Consider the following 20,343-nt stretch of genomic DNA (forward strand, 5'->3'; position numbering starts at 1 on the left):
ACAAATAAAAGTATTAATCGGAGATCTTAAATGTTTGGTTTTGGTGCCAGAGTCATCATAACAACTAGAGATAAACACGTGCTTGAAAATTGTAAAGTTGATCAAATATATCTGTTATGGGATTATCTGATAATCATGCTCTTCAATTTTTGTCAATGTGCCTTCAATCAAGAAGATCCCTTGATAGATTATACAGAATTGTCAAACAGGGCGGTAAGATGTGCCAAAGGTGTTCCATTAGCTTCCTAGTCTTGGGTCTACAATCTCCAAAATAGGCAAGGACAGTTTTGGGAAAGTGCATTGGGTGAATTAGAAGTCTCTCCTCATATGGATATCCAAAAAGTACTAAGATATAGTTATGATGGGTGAATGATACACAGAAAGAATCGTTTCTAAACATTGCATGTTTCTTAAGGATGGAATGAATGTGGAGTAATGGAAATATTGGATTCTTGGACTTGCATGCACAACATGGAATAAGTGTTCTTAGTGATAAGGCTCTTATAATTATATCAAATAACATCCTACATGCATGATTACTTCAAGCAATGGGTAGGGAAATTGTGAAGCAAGAATCCTTCTCAACCTGAAAAACGCAGTCGATTGTGGCATTCTAGTGATATCTACCGTGTATTAACATGTAATATGGTGAGACTAAAGGAATGCATATAACTTTCACTTTTCATTTCATATTCATGAAATCTATATATTATATATATAATGTGTTAACTATGTTTGATTTCGATTGCTAGGGAACGAAAAAAATACGATACCTATGCTTGGACATGTCTATTATAAGAGAGATAAACTTGGCTCCTTGTGCTTTCTCAAATATGCACAATTTGAAATCTTGATGTGGTATAATTCAAACAAAGAGATGAATAGTAAGGTGCATGGTTTTCATTGCCTTAAATCGAATTTTAGAGAGGTAAAGTACCTCTGTTGGCATGAATACCCTGAGAGGTCTTGCCATCAAAGATTCATCCAGAGTGCCTTGTTGTACTCAAATGCTCCATAGCAACCTTGAACAACTTTGGACTGGTGTCAAGGTATGTGTTCTTAATTTGACAATGTTAAGTTTTGTAAATTTATATGCATTTTCATCTTTTTTTTTTTTTTTTTTTAACAACAGAATCTCGCAATTTGAAGTGTATAGACCTCAGCTTCTCCAGTCAATACTCAAAATCCCAGACCTTCTCATGCCCAAAACTTGAGAGCTTGATTCTAGAAGACTGCAAAAGTTGTTAGAGATCACTCACCATCTATCAGAATGTCAATTCGCTTGTTATCTGAATCTAAGAAATTGCAAAAGCCTCATCAGGCTTCCTTTGGAATTCAATCAAAATCTCTTAGATTTATTATTCTCTCTGGATGCTCAAATCTCATGACGGCTCCAAGGATTACCGTAATATGGAGCAGTTGTGTTTGGATGGAACTGCAATTGAAGAGTTTTCGTCTTTGATCGAATATCCTCCTAAACTAGTTGAATTGAATCTTGAGAACTGTTCAAAGCTTAAGTGTCTTCCAACAACTTTTGTGAGTTGAATCTCTTCGACATGTCGTTCTCCGGGGGTGTTCAAATCTCAAGACTATTTCAGAGCTGCCATGTGAAATAAAAGAACTAGATTAGATGAAACGGCAATAAAAGAATTAGTTCCCTCGTCAATGAATATCTATCTAGTCTGTCGGTTAAGTCTTAGAAATTGTTCAAGCCTTGAGAGTCTTCCAGTCGGTATTTGTAAGTTGAAGTATCTTAAATATCTTGTTATCTCTGGTTGTTCAAAACTTGACAGATTGCCCGAAGACTTTGCAAAGTTACAAAGTTTGGAGGTTTAGAGCTGATGAAATTCCGTAAAAGATGTGTCATCAGTTCTTTTTTTAACCAAACTTCGTAGTTATCTTTCGAGAAATGTAAGAGTCGAGAGTGGTGGGTTCGCTATTACCTACTGATTGCCAGCGGCGCAGTGTTTATGGAGTTTAAATTTAAGTCATTGCAATATCACAGAGTTGCCACACAGCCTTGGGCTGTTATCATTGTTAGAAAAATTGAAGTTAGTTGGGAACAATTTGAGAGCCTACCAACAAGCATCATAAACCTTTCTGAATTGTTGTTGCTTGATTAAGCGATTGAAACAAGCTTCAGTTCTACCTGAGCTCCACTTAATATAAAATCTCTAGTAGCACATAATTGCACATCGTTGCAAGCGTTACCATGTTTACCAAATAGTGCAGGAAGGAGAGGGTTCATAATTGTCTAAATTTGGGTTCGAATTCATCCAGCGACGAAGCTGTCAGGTTCACAATTTACTGTCGGCACATATATGGGTCCTTTTCTCTCTCTCTCTCTCTCCATTTTATATGATTTCACATCTTTCTAAACTGACATTAAACTAACTATTTTTGGTACAGGATGCCAGCCGTTTGAGGAGTTCATTTATTCTGGAAATGAAATTCCCAAGGGTTTAGCTTTCAAAGTAATGGATTTCTTATAGAGCTACCACGAGGTTTATTTAATGATGCTATCGTTTTGCCTTTGCACCATTTTAGAATTCAAGATTACCATTATAACAACGAAGACTTGGTGTTAAATATGAGTTGTGGCCGGCGGATTCTTTTGGGCTTTCATTTGTCCTCCATTGCTTGAAGGATTTTTTTGGCTTGGGAGAAGGAAGTGGACCCAATTATTTGGGTTTTTTTTTTATATGACAGGGAAAACCGCCCTTGTTGTTATTAAAACTATATAATATATTTTTTAATACGAAAAATTTTATGTACGGACTTTATTTAATATTAATTTTTGTTGGCCTAACGGACAAAACGCCGTGGTACCTAAAAGGTTTACGCATCATATGTTGTTGAAGGATCGACAAAATCAGATAAAGACCTATTTCTGAGTTGACAGTGACACACAGAAGTTCGTAGAGAGTTCCCCGGTGGTTTTCGAAGCGCAAGGAGTAATTGTGTACTATGGTGCTTTGAGTTAATTATGCGGGATAAAACTGGATATACGGCACAATGGTGTAATTTTTACAATCAAAGTAAGCATCGTCATGGACCAAATATAGGATTGCACGATTAAAAAGTGTGGGAGGGTCCAACTTCTATTCCCGGCATAAGCTAAAAGTCGTGAAAGAATCCAGAAGATGTTTCATCTATGATGATGAGGAAATTCATAAGGAATTAAAGTCCAAGATATTGGAATTTGAGAATTCCACTAATGGCGAATCCAGTTTAAGGTAATTCTCAACTTTTAGTTTTATTTTACACAACAACTCTACAATATATTTTCTTTTCCTTGTTTTAAAAAAAAATAAAAATAAAAATAAAAATTCTGAATGATTTTATTTTAAATTGGAGTGCAACATCATTTATATGTTCAGATGACTTCGGTAATTCACGACTAATAATAAAAATATAATAAGTCAATAAAATTTACACTAACTCTAATTCTTCATGAAGATATTGTTTTTATGTTGCCTTTTAATTGAAATAAAAGGATATATTAGAAGAATATATTGAGTATTTCTACCATGGTTATTAGTATCTTACGATACGTGATACATATCTTATTATACGAGTCGTCAATGATATGTATCAGAGAGTGTATCATAAACATTTCGATACATTGATATGTATTTTACAATACAAATTGATATGATTTTATTAAATTTTGTGCTCTATTAAAGTATAAACAGTTAATATACCTGATTTATGTGATGCAGAAATGTGGGTTTAGGTTATATTTTAACATTCAACCAATATCGCATTTTATCTTCTACCTTAATTAATTGATATTGTTTTTTTCAATAAAATTAACAAAGAATTCAAGTAGTTATATATTCAAACTATTATTAATTAAAATTAAGAAAAATTATTATAGTAGCCAATGATAGGAGTCATTTGCCAGTGACAATTACTGGTAACCTTGAGAGAGCGTTTGATTCAGGGAATGGTGGATTGCTGAAAAGTTAGATTACCTTGAAGATTACTAGGAATCTTTAGGAAAATATGTTTGGTTAATTGGTGGGCATATTATATTAATATATTTGGTTGGGAGGAATAAATTGGTGGATATATTATTTAAATTACTGAATTTTCTTCTAATTAAATATTATTATTATTATATTATTTTTTAAAATTGATTATTATAACCTTCCTGCATTTAAAAACTTAGCAAAAACAACCTTATAATAAAAGTTTGGAAAATCAACAAAGCACCCCCACCAACCTAGCCACTGCTGGCCGCTGGCAACCACCGTAGGACGTCGGTAGCCACCAACCTAATTGCGCACGGAAGGTAGGAAATGACATTTATGCGTCGTATGGCCATTTTCGGGTAGTCAATAGCCAGATTGATGGCCAGATTGACATATTTGGCCTTTGACGATCATATTAGATTTGGCCGTCAACGACCAGATTTGGCACGATATGGCCATTTTTGGCCGAAAATGGTCATATCGGCACACGGCGACCATTTTCGACCTTCCATGCACCGTTCTGGTGGCGGCTGTGGCTGGCTGCGGGTAGGGGTGGTGGCTTGGGTGGATTGTAATTTGTTTTGAATTCAAGGGTAATTTTGTCCAAAAAGTTAATTAATTTGGGTGAAATAGTAAAAGTCATATTCATGTAAATAAATTAAAAAATAAGGTATTATTGTCCTAAAATTTTATTAATAAAGGACAAAATTATAACAAAAAAATGATTACCCTGATAATTTTAGAATACCTAAATTGAGGTAATCAGATTACCTCTAATAGTAATTATTATTAGTATTTAAAGATTACCAAAATCTTATATTACTCAACAACTAAACATGGTAGTCAAATAATATAAGATGATATAACTCCAGTAATCTCACATTACCTTGAACCAAATGCCCCTTGAAGTGCACCAACAATGTCAAACAAAAGGGAAGAAGACGTACAAAGTTAAGAGTGGTAGTGTAACTTAAATCTGCTTCGCCAAACTATGCTACGTAATGACAAGGATTTGCAACCTTTAAAACAAAAAAATATGTAATTGGTAGCAGATAAGCTTCTTTTTAGTCCTAAAATATTTATAAATATAATAAAGTAACATGTTGTTTGTTAAATTGCCTTCTTCAAAATCAGATTGGCTAACATAATCCAATGTTTATTTCAAGATACACATGAATTGCATTGGTTATTTATTTCTTATATTCTTTGATCATGATGTTTGATATGTTTTTGTTTCTTCGTTTTGGTATCAATTTGGATGCGGAAAAGAGTAAATGAGAAAGAAGTGGAAGAGTTCAATCTGAGTAGAAATGAATCCAGAAGCTTTGCTCTTTTTGATTTGAATGAATTCCCTCGAGATTTTTTAGGGATGAGATTTCCTTGAAACGTGTGAAAGGGTATCACCAGTGCGGTACAAACCAGATTCCTTCCCATACTTTTAAGGTTAAGAGTGTCTCTGGGCTGCCTGTTGGCTTCAGATACCTTGCATGCTCCATATCGGTTTATTCTCAGCGTGTATGCATATGGCGCTTAATTTCTTCACACAAAATATATACTTGTATTACCATACTTAAGCTTACCAGGACATTTTTTCTTTAAATATCCCTTTACTATCTTAAGCTATATTAATTATTAAGCTCATCTACATCCACGTTATATGAAATTAAGATATAACTAATTGTCTTGTAAAATGGTCTTGTGTTGAGTTTTAGTCTCCCCATCAGCAAGATCTAAGCTCTTTTGTTTGTGGTATTTGTAAAACTTACGTTACTCATGTAACGTAAATAACGTTTTGATTTTCATCAGTTTTAAAGTTGATGATCCACGTTTGTTGTTCAATTTTCAAATGCTTTAGTTTTCAAACGTTTGGGATTTATGGCAACCATTAAGCATGCCATTAAGAGCTTGATGGAAGCTTGACTATGTATATTATTTTGGTCCCTAAGCTCAAGAACTCGATTATATACTAAATTATACACCATCAATATTAGAGTGTCTTGAGAGCTTAGAAGAGCTAAAATACAGCTGCGTGAGTTTGTTTCAATGGCCGGAGGTAATTCTTGATTCTTGGTTTATAGTTTAAGAATATTATATTCTGTGTATTTTTGTTTGGATTACAGATAAATTTCTTACAGTTGGTATCAGAGTCATATAATATCTCTGCCTTGATGTTTTGCAAAAGAATTTTTTGAAGCTCTCTGTTCATGGTCGTTTGAAATATTTTTTAAATCAAAGTTTGTTTTTTACTTGTTTTTTAATGAAAATAAATATTATAAATCATTAGGAAATTGGATTTCTATCATTTCTGGGCTTTGAAACAATTGTTTTGGAGTTTAAATAGTGAATTTCCACCCGGGTTTGGCTATTGGATCGTTTTCAGGTCGGGTATCTAATTACAGATCCACTCAAAGGTTGAAGACGACTAGAGATGACATGTCATTTTTCCTTCAGTTTTGAAACCGACATGTCATTTTCTTATCAATTAAAAAAAAAAAAAATTTAGATCTGGCACTATGGACTTGAACTCGTGATCTCATGTAAAGAGATGTGCTACTGGCCCAAACAGGCCACTTTACGTTTTTGTCATGACCTTGGTAAAATAGAATTTATACTATTTCTAATTTTGCTCATTTTAATTATGCCTATTATATTAATTTTGGTTTAATTATATGCATTTTTTGGATAAGTTAAATTGTGCAGAATCCTAAATTAATTATGCTCATATTTATCTTTCATGAATTGATTTTATCTTTCTACATGCAATTTTTGAATGAGTATATATGGATAAAGGCATAATATTAAATGTTATGCATATTATTATAGTTTTCATTATGCAATATTTTTATGTTTATGAGAATATTTTGTGCATAATAATAAAATATTAGTATTTGATTATGTAATTCGTAATATTAAGCTAGTCTTTATAGGATTTACTGTCTAGTGATCCATATAATTTTAATTAATTAGAGAATAGCCACAACCTCTTTAATTAAATAAAATTATATATTATGATTAATTAGGATTACATAAAGAATATTAGACATTAATTGTAATTAATTATACTTAATATAATAAATTTTTCCCACAGGAATTTTTATTATATTTATATTATTAATTAGGATAAAATATCAAGTTATTCATAATTTACTCACAGGAATTATGAATTTAGTAAATAATTTGATAGTTTTCTCATAAAGTTTAATCATAAAGAATAAATGAATCTACTTGAATTAGAAATTTAGCCCACTGGCAATTTTTATGTCATTAGATTCAATTTTTTTTAAGCATGATTTACATTGGTAAAGTATGATATTTTATTTAGGCCTCAGTTTTAACATAAACATGTAATCTATAATTTTATGCAGTCGTACAACCTGCAAATTTCTCTAATATTCGTTTTGATATCCCTGAACTTAAGGGAGATAACTATAAGGTCTGGAAGGAGAGAGTTCTTCTTAATTTGGGGTGGATGGACATAGACTATGCTATTAGGAAAGACGAACCACTAGCACTCACTGATACTAGTACTGCAGCGGACATCACGCTTTATGAACGATGGGAGCAATCTAATCGTCTCAACGTGATGTTCATTAAGACTAGAATCTCTACTAGTATCCGTGGTTCTATTGATCAGCATGAAAAGGTCAAAGACTTGCTAAAAGCCATTGATGATCAATTTGTCACTTCAGACAAGGCACTAGCAAGCACCTTGATCATGAAGCTCTCATCCGTAAGGCTTATCGATGTGAGAGGTGTGCGCGAGCACATTATGCAAATAAGGGATATTGTGGCTCAATTGAAGAATCTCGAGGTTGAAATGTCAAATTCCTTCATGGTGCACTACATCTTGAACACCCTTCCGCATAGATATGGACCCTTCAAAATCTCATACAACGTACACATAAGGATAAATGGTCAATTAATGAACTTATGACCATGCGTGTTCAAGAGGAAGGGAGACTGGTGATGGAACATAGAGAAAGTGCAATCCTCGCAACGCATGGAAAGGGAAAATATCAAGCCAATAAGAAATGGAAAGGTAAAATGCCTCTCCAAGGTGGTATTAAGAAAGATTCCAAGTGTTTCTTCTGTAAAAAGAAGGGACACATGAAGAAGGAATGCGCCAAATTTCAGAAATGGCTTGCGGACAAAGGTAATCCAACCTCATTTGTTTGTTATGAATCTAATATGGTTAATGTCAATATTAACACATGGTGGATTGATTCTGGATCAACAATCCACATTTCAAATTCCTTGCAGGGTTTGCAAAACCTACGGAAGCTAGTGGGAAGTGAGCGAAGCATCTTATCAAGAAACAAGATGGGCTCGCATGTGGAAGCTGTAGGAACTTGCTATTTAATTTTAAGTAGTGGCTTTATTTTAATGTTAGAAAAGACCTTTTATGTTCCAAGTTTTTCTAGAAACTTGATTTCAGTTTCAAGGCTTGTACCCTTTGGATATTCCTTTAATTTTTCATATTCATCTTTCAACTTATTTTATAAATCTGATTGTGTTGGGAATGGTACTTTGTCTGATGGTCTTTACGGCATTAATTTATAAACCAATGCCACTTATGATTCAATGCATGTTTACACTGGCGCTAAAAGATGTGTTATTAATGAGGACTCCTCTAAATTATGGCACCGGAGATTATGACATATCTCCATAGATAGAATTAAAAGATTAGTAAATGAAGGAGTACTTAATACTCTGGATTTTACTGATTTTGAGACTTGTGTGGACTGCATAAAGGGAAAGCAGACCAACAAGTCAAAGAAAGGTGCCAATAGGAGTTCGGACATATTAGAGATCATACATACTGATATATGTAGTCCAGACATGGACTCACATGGTCAGAAATACTTCATCTCTTTTATAGATGATTACTCACGATATATGTATCTCTACCTGCTTCATAACAAGTACGAAGCATTAGATGCCTTTAAAATCTTTAAGGCTAAAATAGAAAAACAATGTGGTAAGCAAATTAAGATCGTAAGATCAGATAGAGGTGGATAATATTATGGTAGATACACAGAGGATGGACAAGCACCTGGACCATTTGCAAAGTTTCTTCAAGATCATGGGATTGTTGCCCAATACATCATGCCTGGTTCACCGGACCAGAATGGTGTAGCAGAAAGAAGAAATCAAACATTGTTGGACATGGTGCGGAGTATGCTTAGCAGCTCCAATCTTCCTAAATCCTTGTGGGCTGAAGCACTTAAGACGGCAGTGTATATATTGAACTGAGTTCCAACCAAGGCTGTTCCTAAAACGCCATTTGAATTATGGAAAGGTTGGAAACCGAGTTTGCGACATATGCACGTTTGGGGATGCCCGTCTGAGGTGAGAATTTATAATCCACATGAGAAGAAGTTGGACCCAAGGACCATTACTGGGTATTTCATTGGATATGCTGAAAGGTCTAAAGGTTACAGATTTTATTGTCCATCTCACAACACTAGGATTGTGGAATCAATAAATGCAAAGTTTCTTGAAAATGACTTGATCAGTGGGAGCGATCAAACCAGGAACATAGTTTCTGAGAATGATCATTCAGAATCTCAACCTTCCATCTCAAGTGATAAATTGGTTATTGTTTATAGCACCCCTCAAGTACAAACTTGTGTTGAATAACCAATCATTGAAGTTCCACAAGCTGCTAACAACATTCCAGTAGATCAAGTAGTTCAAGAGTTGCCAAGAACTTTTGAACAACGAGTTGAACCACATACTTCTCCGGAATATAATGGTACAACATTAAGAAGATCTACTAGACTAAGGAGATCAGCAATTCCTAATGATTATGTTGTGTATCTGCAAGAATTTGACTATAACATTGGAGCCGAAAATGATCCCGAGTTTTTTTCACAAGCTATGAGTTGCAAAGAATCAGAATTATGGTACAGTGCCGTGAAGGAAGAGATGAATTCTATTAAGAGTAACCGAGTTTGGGATCTTGTTGAGTTGCCCAATGGTGTAAAAGCCATTGGATGTAAATGGGTCTTTAAGACAAAGAAGGACTCATTGGACAACATTGAGAGATACAAGGCAAGACTCGTTGCTAAGGGATTCACTCAGAAAGAAGGAATCGATATTCTTTGCGTGTGATTTTGGCATTAGTAGCCCATTTTGACTTAGAGTTGCAACAAATGGATATGAAAACGGCGTTTCTCAACGGAGACTTAAAGGAGGAGGTTTATATGAAACAACCTGAAGTATTTTCCTCTAGTGTTGGTGAGCACTTGGTTTGTAAGCTCAAGAAATCTATATACGATCTAAAACAAGCATCTTGCCTATGGTATTTTAAATTCCATGGGGTAATTACTTCATTCGGTTTTGTTGAAAACCCCATGGATCAATGTATATACCAGAAGGTTAGTGGGAGTAAGATATGCTTTCTTATTATGTAGATGATATGTTGCTTGCAACCAATGATAAGTGTTTGCTGCAAGCCTGCATGAGGTGAAACAATTCCTCTCTAAGAATTTTGATATGAAGGATATGGGTGATGCATCTTATGTCATTGGCATTAAGATCCATAGAGACAGATTTCGAGGTATTTTGGGTCTGTCTCAAGAAACCTATATCAACAAGGTTTTAGAGAGATTTCGAATGAAAGGTTGTTCACCAAGTGTGGCTCCCGTTGTGAAGGGTGATAAGTTCAATTTGAACCAATGCCTAAAGAACGATTTTGAAAGGGAACAAATGAAGAACATTCCATATACTTTTGCTATCGGAAGCCTGATGTATACTCAGGTCTGTACAAGACCTGACATTGCATTTATTGTTGGAATGTGGGGACGATATCAAAGTAATCCAGGTTTAGACCACGGGAGAGCTACAAAGAAAGTGATGAGGTACCTTCAAGGAACCAAAAACTACATGCTTATGTATAGACGGACGGACAATCTAGAAGTAATTGGTTATTCAGATTCAGACTTTGCTGGCTGTGTTGATTCACGCAAATCAACATCAGGATATGTTTTCATAATGGCTGGTGGAGCTGTATCTTGGAGAAGTGTAAAGCAGTCCTTGACTACTACTTCCACTATGGAAGCTGAGTTCGTTTCTTGTTTTGAGGCTACTTCACATGGTGTATGGTTAAAGAGTTTCATAGCTGGACTTAAAATTATGGATTCCATTTCTAAACCATTGAGAATATACTGCGATAATTCAGCTGCTGTCTTTATGGCTAAGAACAATAAAAGTCGAAGTCGAAGTAAACACATTGAGATTAAGTACTTAGCCATAAGAGAGCGTATTAAGGAAAAGAAAGTGGTCATTGAGCACATAAGTACTGAATTGATGATCGCTGATCCTTTGACCAAAGGCATGCCACCATTGAAATTCAAGGATCATGTAGAAGAAATGGGATTTCATTCCACTATGTAGTTGTATATATAATGTTTGAATAAAACTCTTATTTACTGTGATGTTTTCTCATATTCATGTGCATCTTAATTTCTTTTGAGAAAATTCCTCTATAGGACCAAGAATAAACATAGGGTTTATTCATTAAGTAAGGTTGTCATATATAAATTAAACTTGAGAAATCAAATGCATTGTAATACATGGAAGATAATACTCGTTTTATTTTGAGGACTTGTCGCCATGATTCGTGTATTTGTTTCTTAATGAAATACTGGTTAAAAATGTGGACCAAGTGGGAGAATGTAAAACTTACGTTACTCATGTAACGTAAATAACGTTTTGATTTTCATCAATTTTAAAGTTGATGGTCCACGTTTGTTGTTCAGTTTTCAAATGCTTCAGTTTTCAAACGTTTGGGATTTATGGCAACCATTAAGCATGCCATTAAGAGCTTGATGGAAGCTTGGCTATATATATTATTTTGGTCCCTAAGCTCAAGAACTCGATTATATACTAAATTATACACCATTAATATTAGAGTGTCTTGAGAGCTTAGAAGAGCCAAAATACAGCTGCGTGAGTTTGTTTCAATGGCTGGAGGTAATTCTTGATTCCTGGTTTATAGTTTAAGAATATTATATTCTTTATATTTCTGTTTAGATTACAGATAAATTTCTTACAGTATTTACTTTCATGTAGAAGCTCACATTGTATTGCTTATTTCCTAAAGCATTTGCAATATAGCTAGGTATTTGAAGACATTCAGTGTTACAAAATTTTTCCTCTCAGCTATCCCATATTCATTAACAATCGTTCAACTATATGTTTTGTGTATGCGCTTTTCAGTGGTATTTCTTGGCTAGCATGAATTGCTCCCTTGATTTCATATCTTAAATGAAGCCCTCAACTCTCACAACACCTGATTCACTGCTTTTGTATTTGCTTAATTACAAACCTCATTGTGAAGTTTTTAGGTTATTTTAACCAATAATATTATACTTACAAAGAAATCTTACAAAGATTTTCATATAAAGTGAGGTGGCAAAAAATGAATAGAAGAGTGAAACAAAAAGTCAAACTCATTAAATTTACTCTTCCATTTATTTTTTGTCACATCATTTTGTATGGAGATCTTTGTTAAATTTCTTTGTAAGTGTAGTATTACTCTATTTTAACACTACACTTTTTTTCCTTTTGTTGTTATTGACAGAAGAGAGAAGAGGTTCATGCTCTATGCCAAAAGCTTAATTTGTGAGTGGAGTCAGTACAAACATCTTGCAAGCACGAGCTTCCACATTGGTAGTCAATTTCCCTTGAAATTTTGTTGCAAGAGTAGTATGCTGAAATTGGAAAACGACATGTTCCCACCTTAGGTTTAGAGAAATCCCAACTTGGTGCTCTAGTTGCATTTATTTTATATTCCCACTCTTAATCGAACTTCGTTTACTTTATTTTAACAATTGAAGGGTAAAAACGTCAAATTACCCCACATCTCAAATTTCTATCAACTAATGCCCATTGCCGGTGTCGCTTGTTTTCCGTGGATCTCGGCCAGATTTCTCACCCAAACTGATGGAAATCATCACCCTAAGCCCAATTCCTTTGCCCCAGCAAATAGGTTTGTGTTCGCATGATTGGTTGGGGTAAATGGTCGAACAATTGGTGGGCGTTGTGTCAGGGGTAAGTGAGTGATGTCCGGTGATCGAGAAAATGGCCAAGGGGGTTTGTACAATCAAGCCATAACACAACAAACTCCAAATCAAACCAAAATCCAATCAAATCGAAGCCAAAACAACTAAAAAAACAACCCATACGCGAAGGTAGGTGGTTCTAACACGGACGTCGATCGGTGAGTTGCTAGGAGGTGGGGTTGGGTGTTGAAGAGAAGGCATCGGTGATGCCAGAAGTGGTGGCAATGGGAGTTTAGGTTGCCAGAATCGGCCAGAATTTGGTTGAGAAATCCGAAACCCTAACGTAACGGCAATCGGCGATCGGTAAGAGGAAACAAGCAAGAACTTTGGGGGATTGGTCAATGGATGGTGGGAATGCCGATGGTGGGGTCAGGAAAGGTCAACGACGACGAGAACGGCCCAAATCGGGCCTAAGTTGTGGATCGTGGGATCAGAAATTCGCGAAAAAACAGGCGAAATCCGACTATAAATCGGTCGTTCAGGTTAGGGGGAAAGGAATTAGGCTTGGGGTGATGATTTCTGTCCGTTTGGGTGAAAAATCCGACTAGGATCCATGGGCAGAGCCGGCAATGGGCGTGAGTTCAAAGAAATTTGAGATGAGTGGTACTTTGATGCTTTTACTGTTCAATTGTTAAAATAAAATAAACGGAGTTAGATTAAGGGTAGAAATCTGGAATAAATACAACTAGATACCATGTTGGAATTTCGCTAAACCTCGGGTGGGAACATGTCGTTTGCTTATAAAAGTATAACAAAACATGTTGCAGGCTGCAAACACGTACCTTCTGTAATATTTGGAGCTAGAAATTATTCTAGTGTGTGAATAGATTATGAATATAAGAAAATAAAAACACCCCCCAAAAATAAAGTCGTTGACGATGGCCAAAATCTGGCCGTCGTCAATGACTAAATAGATCTGGTCGAAAATGACAAAATCGACGCATGATTGACCAGTCGTGCGTCATTCTGACGCCGATGGTGGTTGTTGACGACTGGGAGTGGTTTGGGTGGGTGAGAGTATTTTTATTAATTTATAAACTTTTATTGTGAAATATAATTGTTTTTAGTTGAATAGAGTTGAAAAACTTTGGAATAGGATAATAAAAAAAAAGTCCCACCCACCTTTATTTTCAATATAAAATATCTTATTTGATTCGGATTGATTTTTAAAATAATGATCTCAATAAATAAATAAACGCATATTCTGTTTTTTAATCCAAATAAGATAATAGAAAAAATGAAAAATGATTTGACCGAGTGAAACAAATAAGGTCGGACAGATAAGATTTTAATTTTTAACTCGCACAAAGTTAGAATATACTGAAAGTAACCGTGCCTAAAATCATCAATACATGTTATACTTGAACAAATTATTAGCATTTCAATAAATATGGTATTCAGGAAGCATTAATTACCCACTCCTGTTTAAAGTCATCTAATGAATGGCACATTGCCTCATAAAAGTTTGTACAAAATTTTATAGAACAAATTCCCCCGTAGCCTCGTGTTTGGGTTAACTACAGTTTAAAGGCAGACTTTGTTTCACAAAGCCTCCTTAAGACGGAAGGTCCTAGCTATGTTCCTTGCATTGTCATACTCATTGAGCTCAACCAACATTTTCTTCAATCGACGAGCAAGTCCGCCTGTCTCATTCTCAGTCACACCAGCCAAATGCTTCTTCTCTAGAGTCTTTCCTAATGATAGCATGTAATCAACCAATGGTTGCAACTTACGGCTGCGGCTTCCAGTGACGCTTGAACCAGACCAGACCCCAGATAAAGAAGCAACAATTTTTTCGGTTCTCATGATTGCATCATGAACATTTGATGTGATGCTTCGAACATGTGGCAATACTTTTCTACACAAAAGCTCATCAAGGACAAGCTCTTCTAGAATTGGCAATGCCAGGATTTCTTTCCACAAGCAGATATTTCTCATCAAACGAACAGACATCCCAAATCGGTATGCTGCAATCCGTGCTGCATTGGGAACAGCATTCATTAAAAGAGGGCTCCATGCAGGGACTGTAAGGTTAGAAACAGCTTCAGCCAGGCGGGTACGAATAGCAAGTAGTAAATCCGCTAGTGCCTCACTGGAAGTAGGAACATAGGCGACAACCAAGCTTGTAGCAGAAACAGCATTCTTTGTTTCTCTTGTACTAAGCATGTCCCAGCAATGAGCAATTTCGTGGTGCAGAATTGGAAGTGCAACCTTTTCCACCAGCGTAGGAACCAGGTTAGCATCAGCATCATCCAGGGCAAAATCTCTCCCATCTTCTGGCAAACCATAACTGAATAGTAAAGAATGCCATTTCATATCAGAGAAATCAGCATCCTCATGTAGTGGGTCCCACTTTAAGAGCTCCAACCTTACAAATGGAGACAAAATAGTAGGAGCACTTAGGGACATGTAAGCATCACGATAGCTCGATGAATACTCTCTCTTCCATTTTTCAAACCTTTCTTTAACCAATGAAAGTTGGGAATATTCCTCAGATGCATCACTGAAAATCTCATCAGCATGCTGGAGCACCAATTCACGGTTTGACTGGTATGCAGAACTCTCACTATCACTTTCATCAGTACTAGATTCTCCTTCCATTTTCTGATTGGAACTGTCAATATCCATGGATGACAAGCGCTTTGACTCAAATCGAGCTCTCCTACGTTGGCGTGCTTCAGCCCTCCGTGTCATATCCATCCGTTTCTTTAGGTTCATATCTCTACCAAATTCATCTAACTTCACTGGCAAATTTGTTTGTTCTCTAATGGCAGAAGATGCCGCCTGAGCTGCACTTTTGGCAGCTGCAATCATTGCAGCATTGTTGCCACGTTCGTTGAATACTGCCATAGCTGCTTTCACAGCTGCTTCTACCTCAATCATTTCATCATCATTGTCGGTAGCCCTTCTCTCCAATAAGGTGGATGCACGTTCTTCATGGAGCTTTTGCATCTGCGCTTCAAGTTCCTCTATGTAAGGAGCTTTATGCTGAAAGCAGAAGAATATTACAAAACACTTATAAGTACACGTTCAGGTTCACACGAAAAAGCAACAAGCAAAAAGAAGCACAGGTTAATACAACAAAAGCAACAAAAAGAACAGAAAACTAAGTAATTCCTGATAATTGATGACATGCCCAAGAACGAATTGAATTAGAAAAATTAATAAGCAATACAACAAGCAAACATCAGTTTTCTTATCTCAAAGAGATACTGGCAGATATGAGTTCAATTTGAAGGTGTCCAACTAATACGAAAGCCCGGTGGGATTTTATACTCTTCCCATCAACATAAATTGTTGAGAGTGAAATTCATTGATCTGTTTTCTAAGAGAATCTCAATCGTGGCCTGGAAGCAAGCATTGTCAGAGTGTGCATGAAGGGGACCTTTTTATCTTAGAATATCACTAGACTATTTAGGCAGTTCACAAATCATTAACAAGATCTTGCTTCTAGATGTTTCGCTATGATGAAACTAGAAAGCAATTAGATGAACTAATAAAGGGAAGAACAAAAGGCACTGAGCAATAAAGAAACCAAAAGCAAGTATGTTTTCCGGAGGACCTTAGAGGTTAATAAAAAGAGGTACATAAAAATTTAGAACAAAACAGATGGCTCTAAAAGAAATATGACATTAAACATATGACAGTACCAGTATGATCAAACAATATTTTTAGTTGGGATGGGATACAAGGACAAAGGGAATTACAGAGAATGCAAGAGCAGGTGGTGAGACGTAAAACAATGCTGGCACCAGTTCGATCAAACAATATATTTCAAGTAGGAAGGAATACAAGGACAAGAACAATGACAGAGAGAAAAAAGTATTCACGTAAGACAGTTCCAATTATTCAAATCTAACTTTTCCCTAATAAGAATAATCTATATCCAATAGATTAAGAAAAATCAGAATATAAAGCCACTGCAGAAGCTAGTCAATACCTACACTTTTTACTGAGAGCAATGTTATTCTGTTTGTTCTGTCGAAAGAAAATATCTCTTTTTTTTTTTTTTTTTTTTTTACTTTTTTATCTTGGTGAGAATGAAGTGTACCTGAGTTTTCTAAGGAGATTAACAAAAGTGTGAACAAGTAATCCATGAAACAACGGCAACCCCTAGGGTTACAACTATATAATCAACACAGCTCAAACCCACAGAATTATGCTACTAACCAACCTCTAGCATACAAGCCCTGATGGTCATAAAACAAACCTCTATCAAGAGATAGCATCAGGAATTCCATGATACAGGTCCTAGAATGATGTATACAATTCACCCAAATCTTATAGCTTCATAAGTTTTTTGATAACTAATCTATCATATAACATTTTCAAACAGTTGCAATGGACTTTGTACATGAATCACTGAAATGCTGATAAAAACCATGGAAATTAATGTGTAACCCATCAAGTAAATTATTCCAATTTGACAGGTTCTCCAAGATCACAAAAAGCACAGAGAAAAAACAGGAAGACCTAGAGAATGTAAAAGGTCGTTCAAAAACCAAGGAACTAGGCACACATAGCAGTACAGAACATAGAATTAGATAAAAGCATACCTGCAAAAATTCACATATGACAGAAACGAAGTCACGAAGCTTTTGCATAAAGATGAACTTCTCACCGGCAGCAGATAGAGACCTTTCAAGATCAGTAATTTTCAAGAGTGAGGCAGACAAATCTTCATCGGCCTTTGTCAGTGATGACATCACTCTACCATTAGTTTCCTGGTACGAAAACGAAAGTTAAGTACATAGTTGTAAATAGCAATTAAATTAAAATCATGAAACATCTTTATAAATATCCTGCCAAAACGAAACTTGATACATTGGGACAAAATTTTAATTATACTGTAAGAACTATTCTATTTCCACAATTAAGAATTAAAGTTTCAAAAGTTAATTAGAAGAGTGGAAATAGCACCATCAGATATCCTATGTGCTTCTTCTATATCTTAATTTTCTGAGTGTAATCCTCTCCCATAACGTCTACCAGTACTGAACTCTCATCAAATTTGAGAATTTTCCAAGATTGTGGAAAGAACCGTCAACTTAGCACCACTTTCTCTGAGACGCAAACAGGAGAATCTAATTGAGTGAACTACAGAAATTAACTTCTGGGGTTGGTAAATTACTGTTTTGTGTATGTATTTTAAAGTCTGTTAGATCTTATTCGGGTCAATGATGAATTGAGTTATTAGGTCTTTAAAATGGTCTTTAGTTGATTTAGAATATGGGAAGTTAAGAACTTGCATATCCTATACTTCTAAAATCCTACATTTTCTAAGGAAGTAGTCTAATCAAAATATATATACATCTCTCACAATCAAAACATAAAAGTTGATGTCTTTCAATCCAAACAACAAAATAGACTAACAAACCCAAACATACCTTAAGCCTATTGATATTATCGTTCACAGCTTTTATGGCATTCTCTCCTTTCTGAGATATTGACATTGTATCAAATCCTTGTAATGCTCCAATTGCCCCTCCAATACTCGGCGGAGCTGCTGTGGGATACAACTTCTGTGGCTGCACCAAGGGCTGCTGAGACATAGGAACACTTGTAGTAGCACTAGAAACGACCCTAGCAGCAGCAGAACTATCATCTATTCTCTTCCCTAAACCCTTCCTCACTTGCTCCTCTTCCCACATTTTAGCAACTTCATCTTCATCATCATATTCATTATCCTCCACGTTTTTCTTCCCAGCATTACCAACCACCACAGGCCTCTCATCCTCCTCCTCCTCATCCTCAAAAACACCCTTCTTCATATTCTTCTTGTCACTCTCTAGCTTCTCCCCAAACATAGCCACTCGCCTTGGAAATTCCGGTTCTTCATCACTCAAATCCTCTCCACCCAAACGCTGATCACTCCCTCCTTCCAACGATATATAATCTGGCGCCGCCCGCCCTCTAGATAGCCTCATTCTCTCCCTCTTTGCTCTAATTGCTTCTATTGTAGCTTTATCAGGAATCAAGTCTTTCCCTTTGGCAATCCCCATCGAAGCAAATCTCTTCTCCGTATCATCTTTATTATCAGAATCGGAATCCGAAGAAACCCTAGAAGGTTTGTCTTCGAAAAAGGTGGAATTTTGAGGCTTGAGCAGGCCCTTGAGGACAATTGTGGGTTCAGAAGAAGGCGGGGGTTTAGAGGAGGGGGCGGCTAAAGTTTTGGTGTTCTTTTGAAGTTCAAGGAGGGCTTCTTTAGTATAAGTTCCAGCTTGGGGTAGAACATTGGAGAGAATAGGAAGGCGTTCTTTAGAGGAAGTAATTTTGTGAGATGAAGAGGGTTTGTTGAGACGTGAAGAGGGTTTGTTTTTCACTCTATTTGAAGATGGGCGGTCTTCTTCTTCATCGTCAGCAAAGCTCAGCAGTTTCTTAGGTTTTGATGAGGAAGGTTTCTTACCCGTGGTGGTGGCGGCGGCGGACACAGTAGAGGGAGTACTGTCGGTGTTGTCTTCGTCGTCGTCGCTGCGACGGCGGAAGTTTCTAGCTCTAGAGCTGCTCATGGTGGTGATCTGAGAAGAATGGGAGCTCAAGATTAGAAAACTTACTCTAGGCTTTCCTCTGTCTCTCTCACTCCGTTATTTCTTAAATCACACTTTAATTAAACATATTTTTATTTGGATTATGCTAAATATTAAATAGCATATAGAATTAGTGAATAAGCATATATTTCTCAAAACGATTTTAGTTCAAATCATGAAAAAAAATACATGTATATATGTATGAAATTATGAATAACAATCATAGACATAAAGTGAGTATATTAAAATATATTTATCTACATCATATTCATTTTTTAGGACTTTAGTATATGGAATCTTAATAAAATGTTGGATATATAAATATAATTCCACACAAGGCTCTCTTCTTATATATGACATAAAATATTCTCTACTTTCTAAGAATGTGACTATATCAAAATTGAGCATTTTATATATAATAAGGTTCATATGAAAACACTGAACTAAACTAGGCATGGCAATAGGTCCCGAAATTCTGGGGCCCCGTCCCGACCCGCCCCGTATGGGGCGGGGATTCCCCAATTTTTTCAAGGATAGAAGCAGGGATGGGAGGAGTTTTAATCCCCATCTCCGGCCCTGTCCCACCTCACATAATTGAATCAGAACAAACCCTAACCCTTAAGTCTTAAACTTGTCACCATTGCCATTCGCCCTTAGCCAACTTCATATTGCCGTTCGTCATATGGACGAATACATAACGAGTTTGTATTTTGGACAAGTGCAATGCCTTAGTTTAAGTTTAAACGATTAATTAAAGTGTTTGTCATGTGG

General features: G+C 35.9%; 2 protein-coding genes across 2 annotated transcripts; one reads left to right on the plus strand and one right to left on the minus strand.

The window, feature by feature from the left end:
- Positions 1 to 6,020: 6,020 nt before the first annotated feature.
- LOC116109763 lies at positions 6,021 to 7,911 on the plus strand. The gene is made up of 2 exons (XM_031395988.1): positions 6,021 to 6,030; positions 7,343 to 7,911. The coding sequence occupies exons 1-2, from the start codon at positions 6,021 to 6,023 to the stop codon at positions 7,909 to 7,911; spliced, it is 579 nt and encodes a 192-aa protein (XP_031251848.1).
- Positions 7,912 to 14,587: 6,676 nt separating this feature from the next.
- Positions 14,588 to 19,609, minus strand: LOC116109820 (transcriptional repressor ILP1-like). The gene is made up of 3 exons (XM_031396055.1): positions 18,433 to 19,609; positions 17,602 to 17,769; positions 14,588 to 16,033 (listed from the first exon to the last, which is right to left on the minus strand). The coding sequence occupies exons 1-3, from the start codon at positions 19,552 to 19,554 to the stop codon at positions 14,588 to 14,590; spliced, it is 2,736 nt and encodes a 911-aa protein (XP_031251915.1). The 5' UTR covers positions 19,555 to 19,609.
- Positions 19,610 to 20,343: the final 734 nt, after the last annotated feature.

This window comes from Pistacia vera, unplaced genomic scaffold, assembly GCF_008641045.1.
Source record: "Pistacia vera cultivar Batoury unplaced genomic scaffold, PisVer_v2 Contig59, whole genome shotgun sequence".
Lineage (NCBI taxonomy): Eukaryota > Viridiplantae > Streptophyta > Magnoliopsida > Sapindales > Anacardiaceae > Pistacia > Pistacia vera.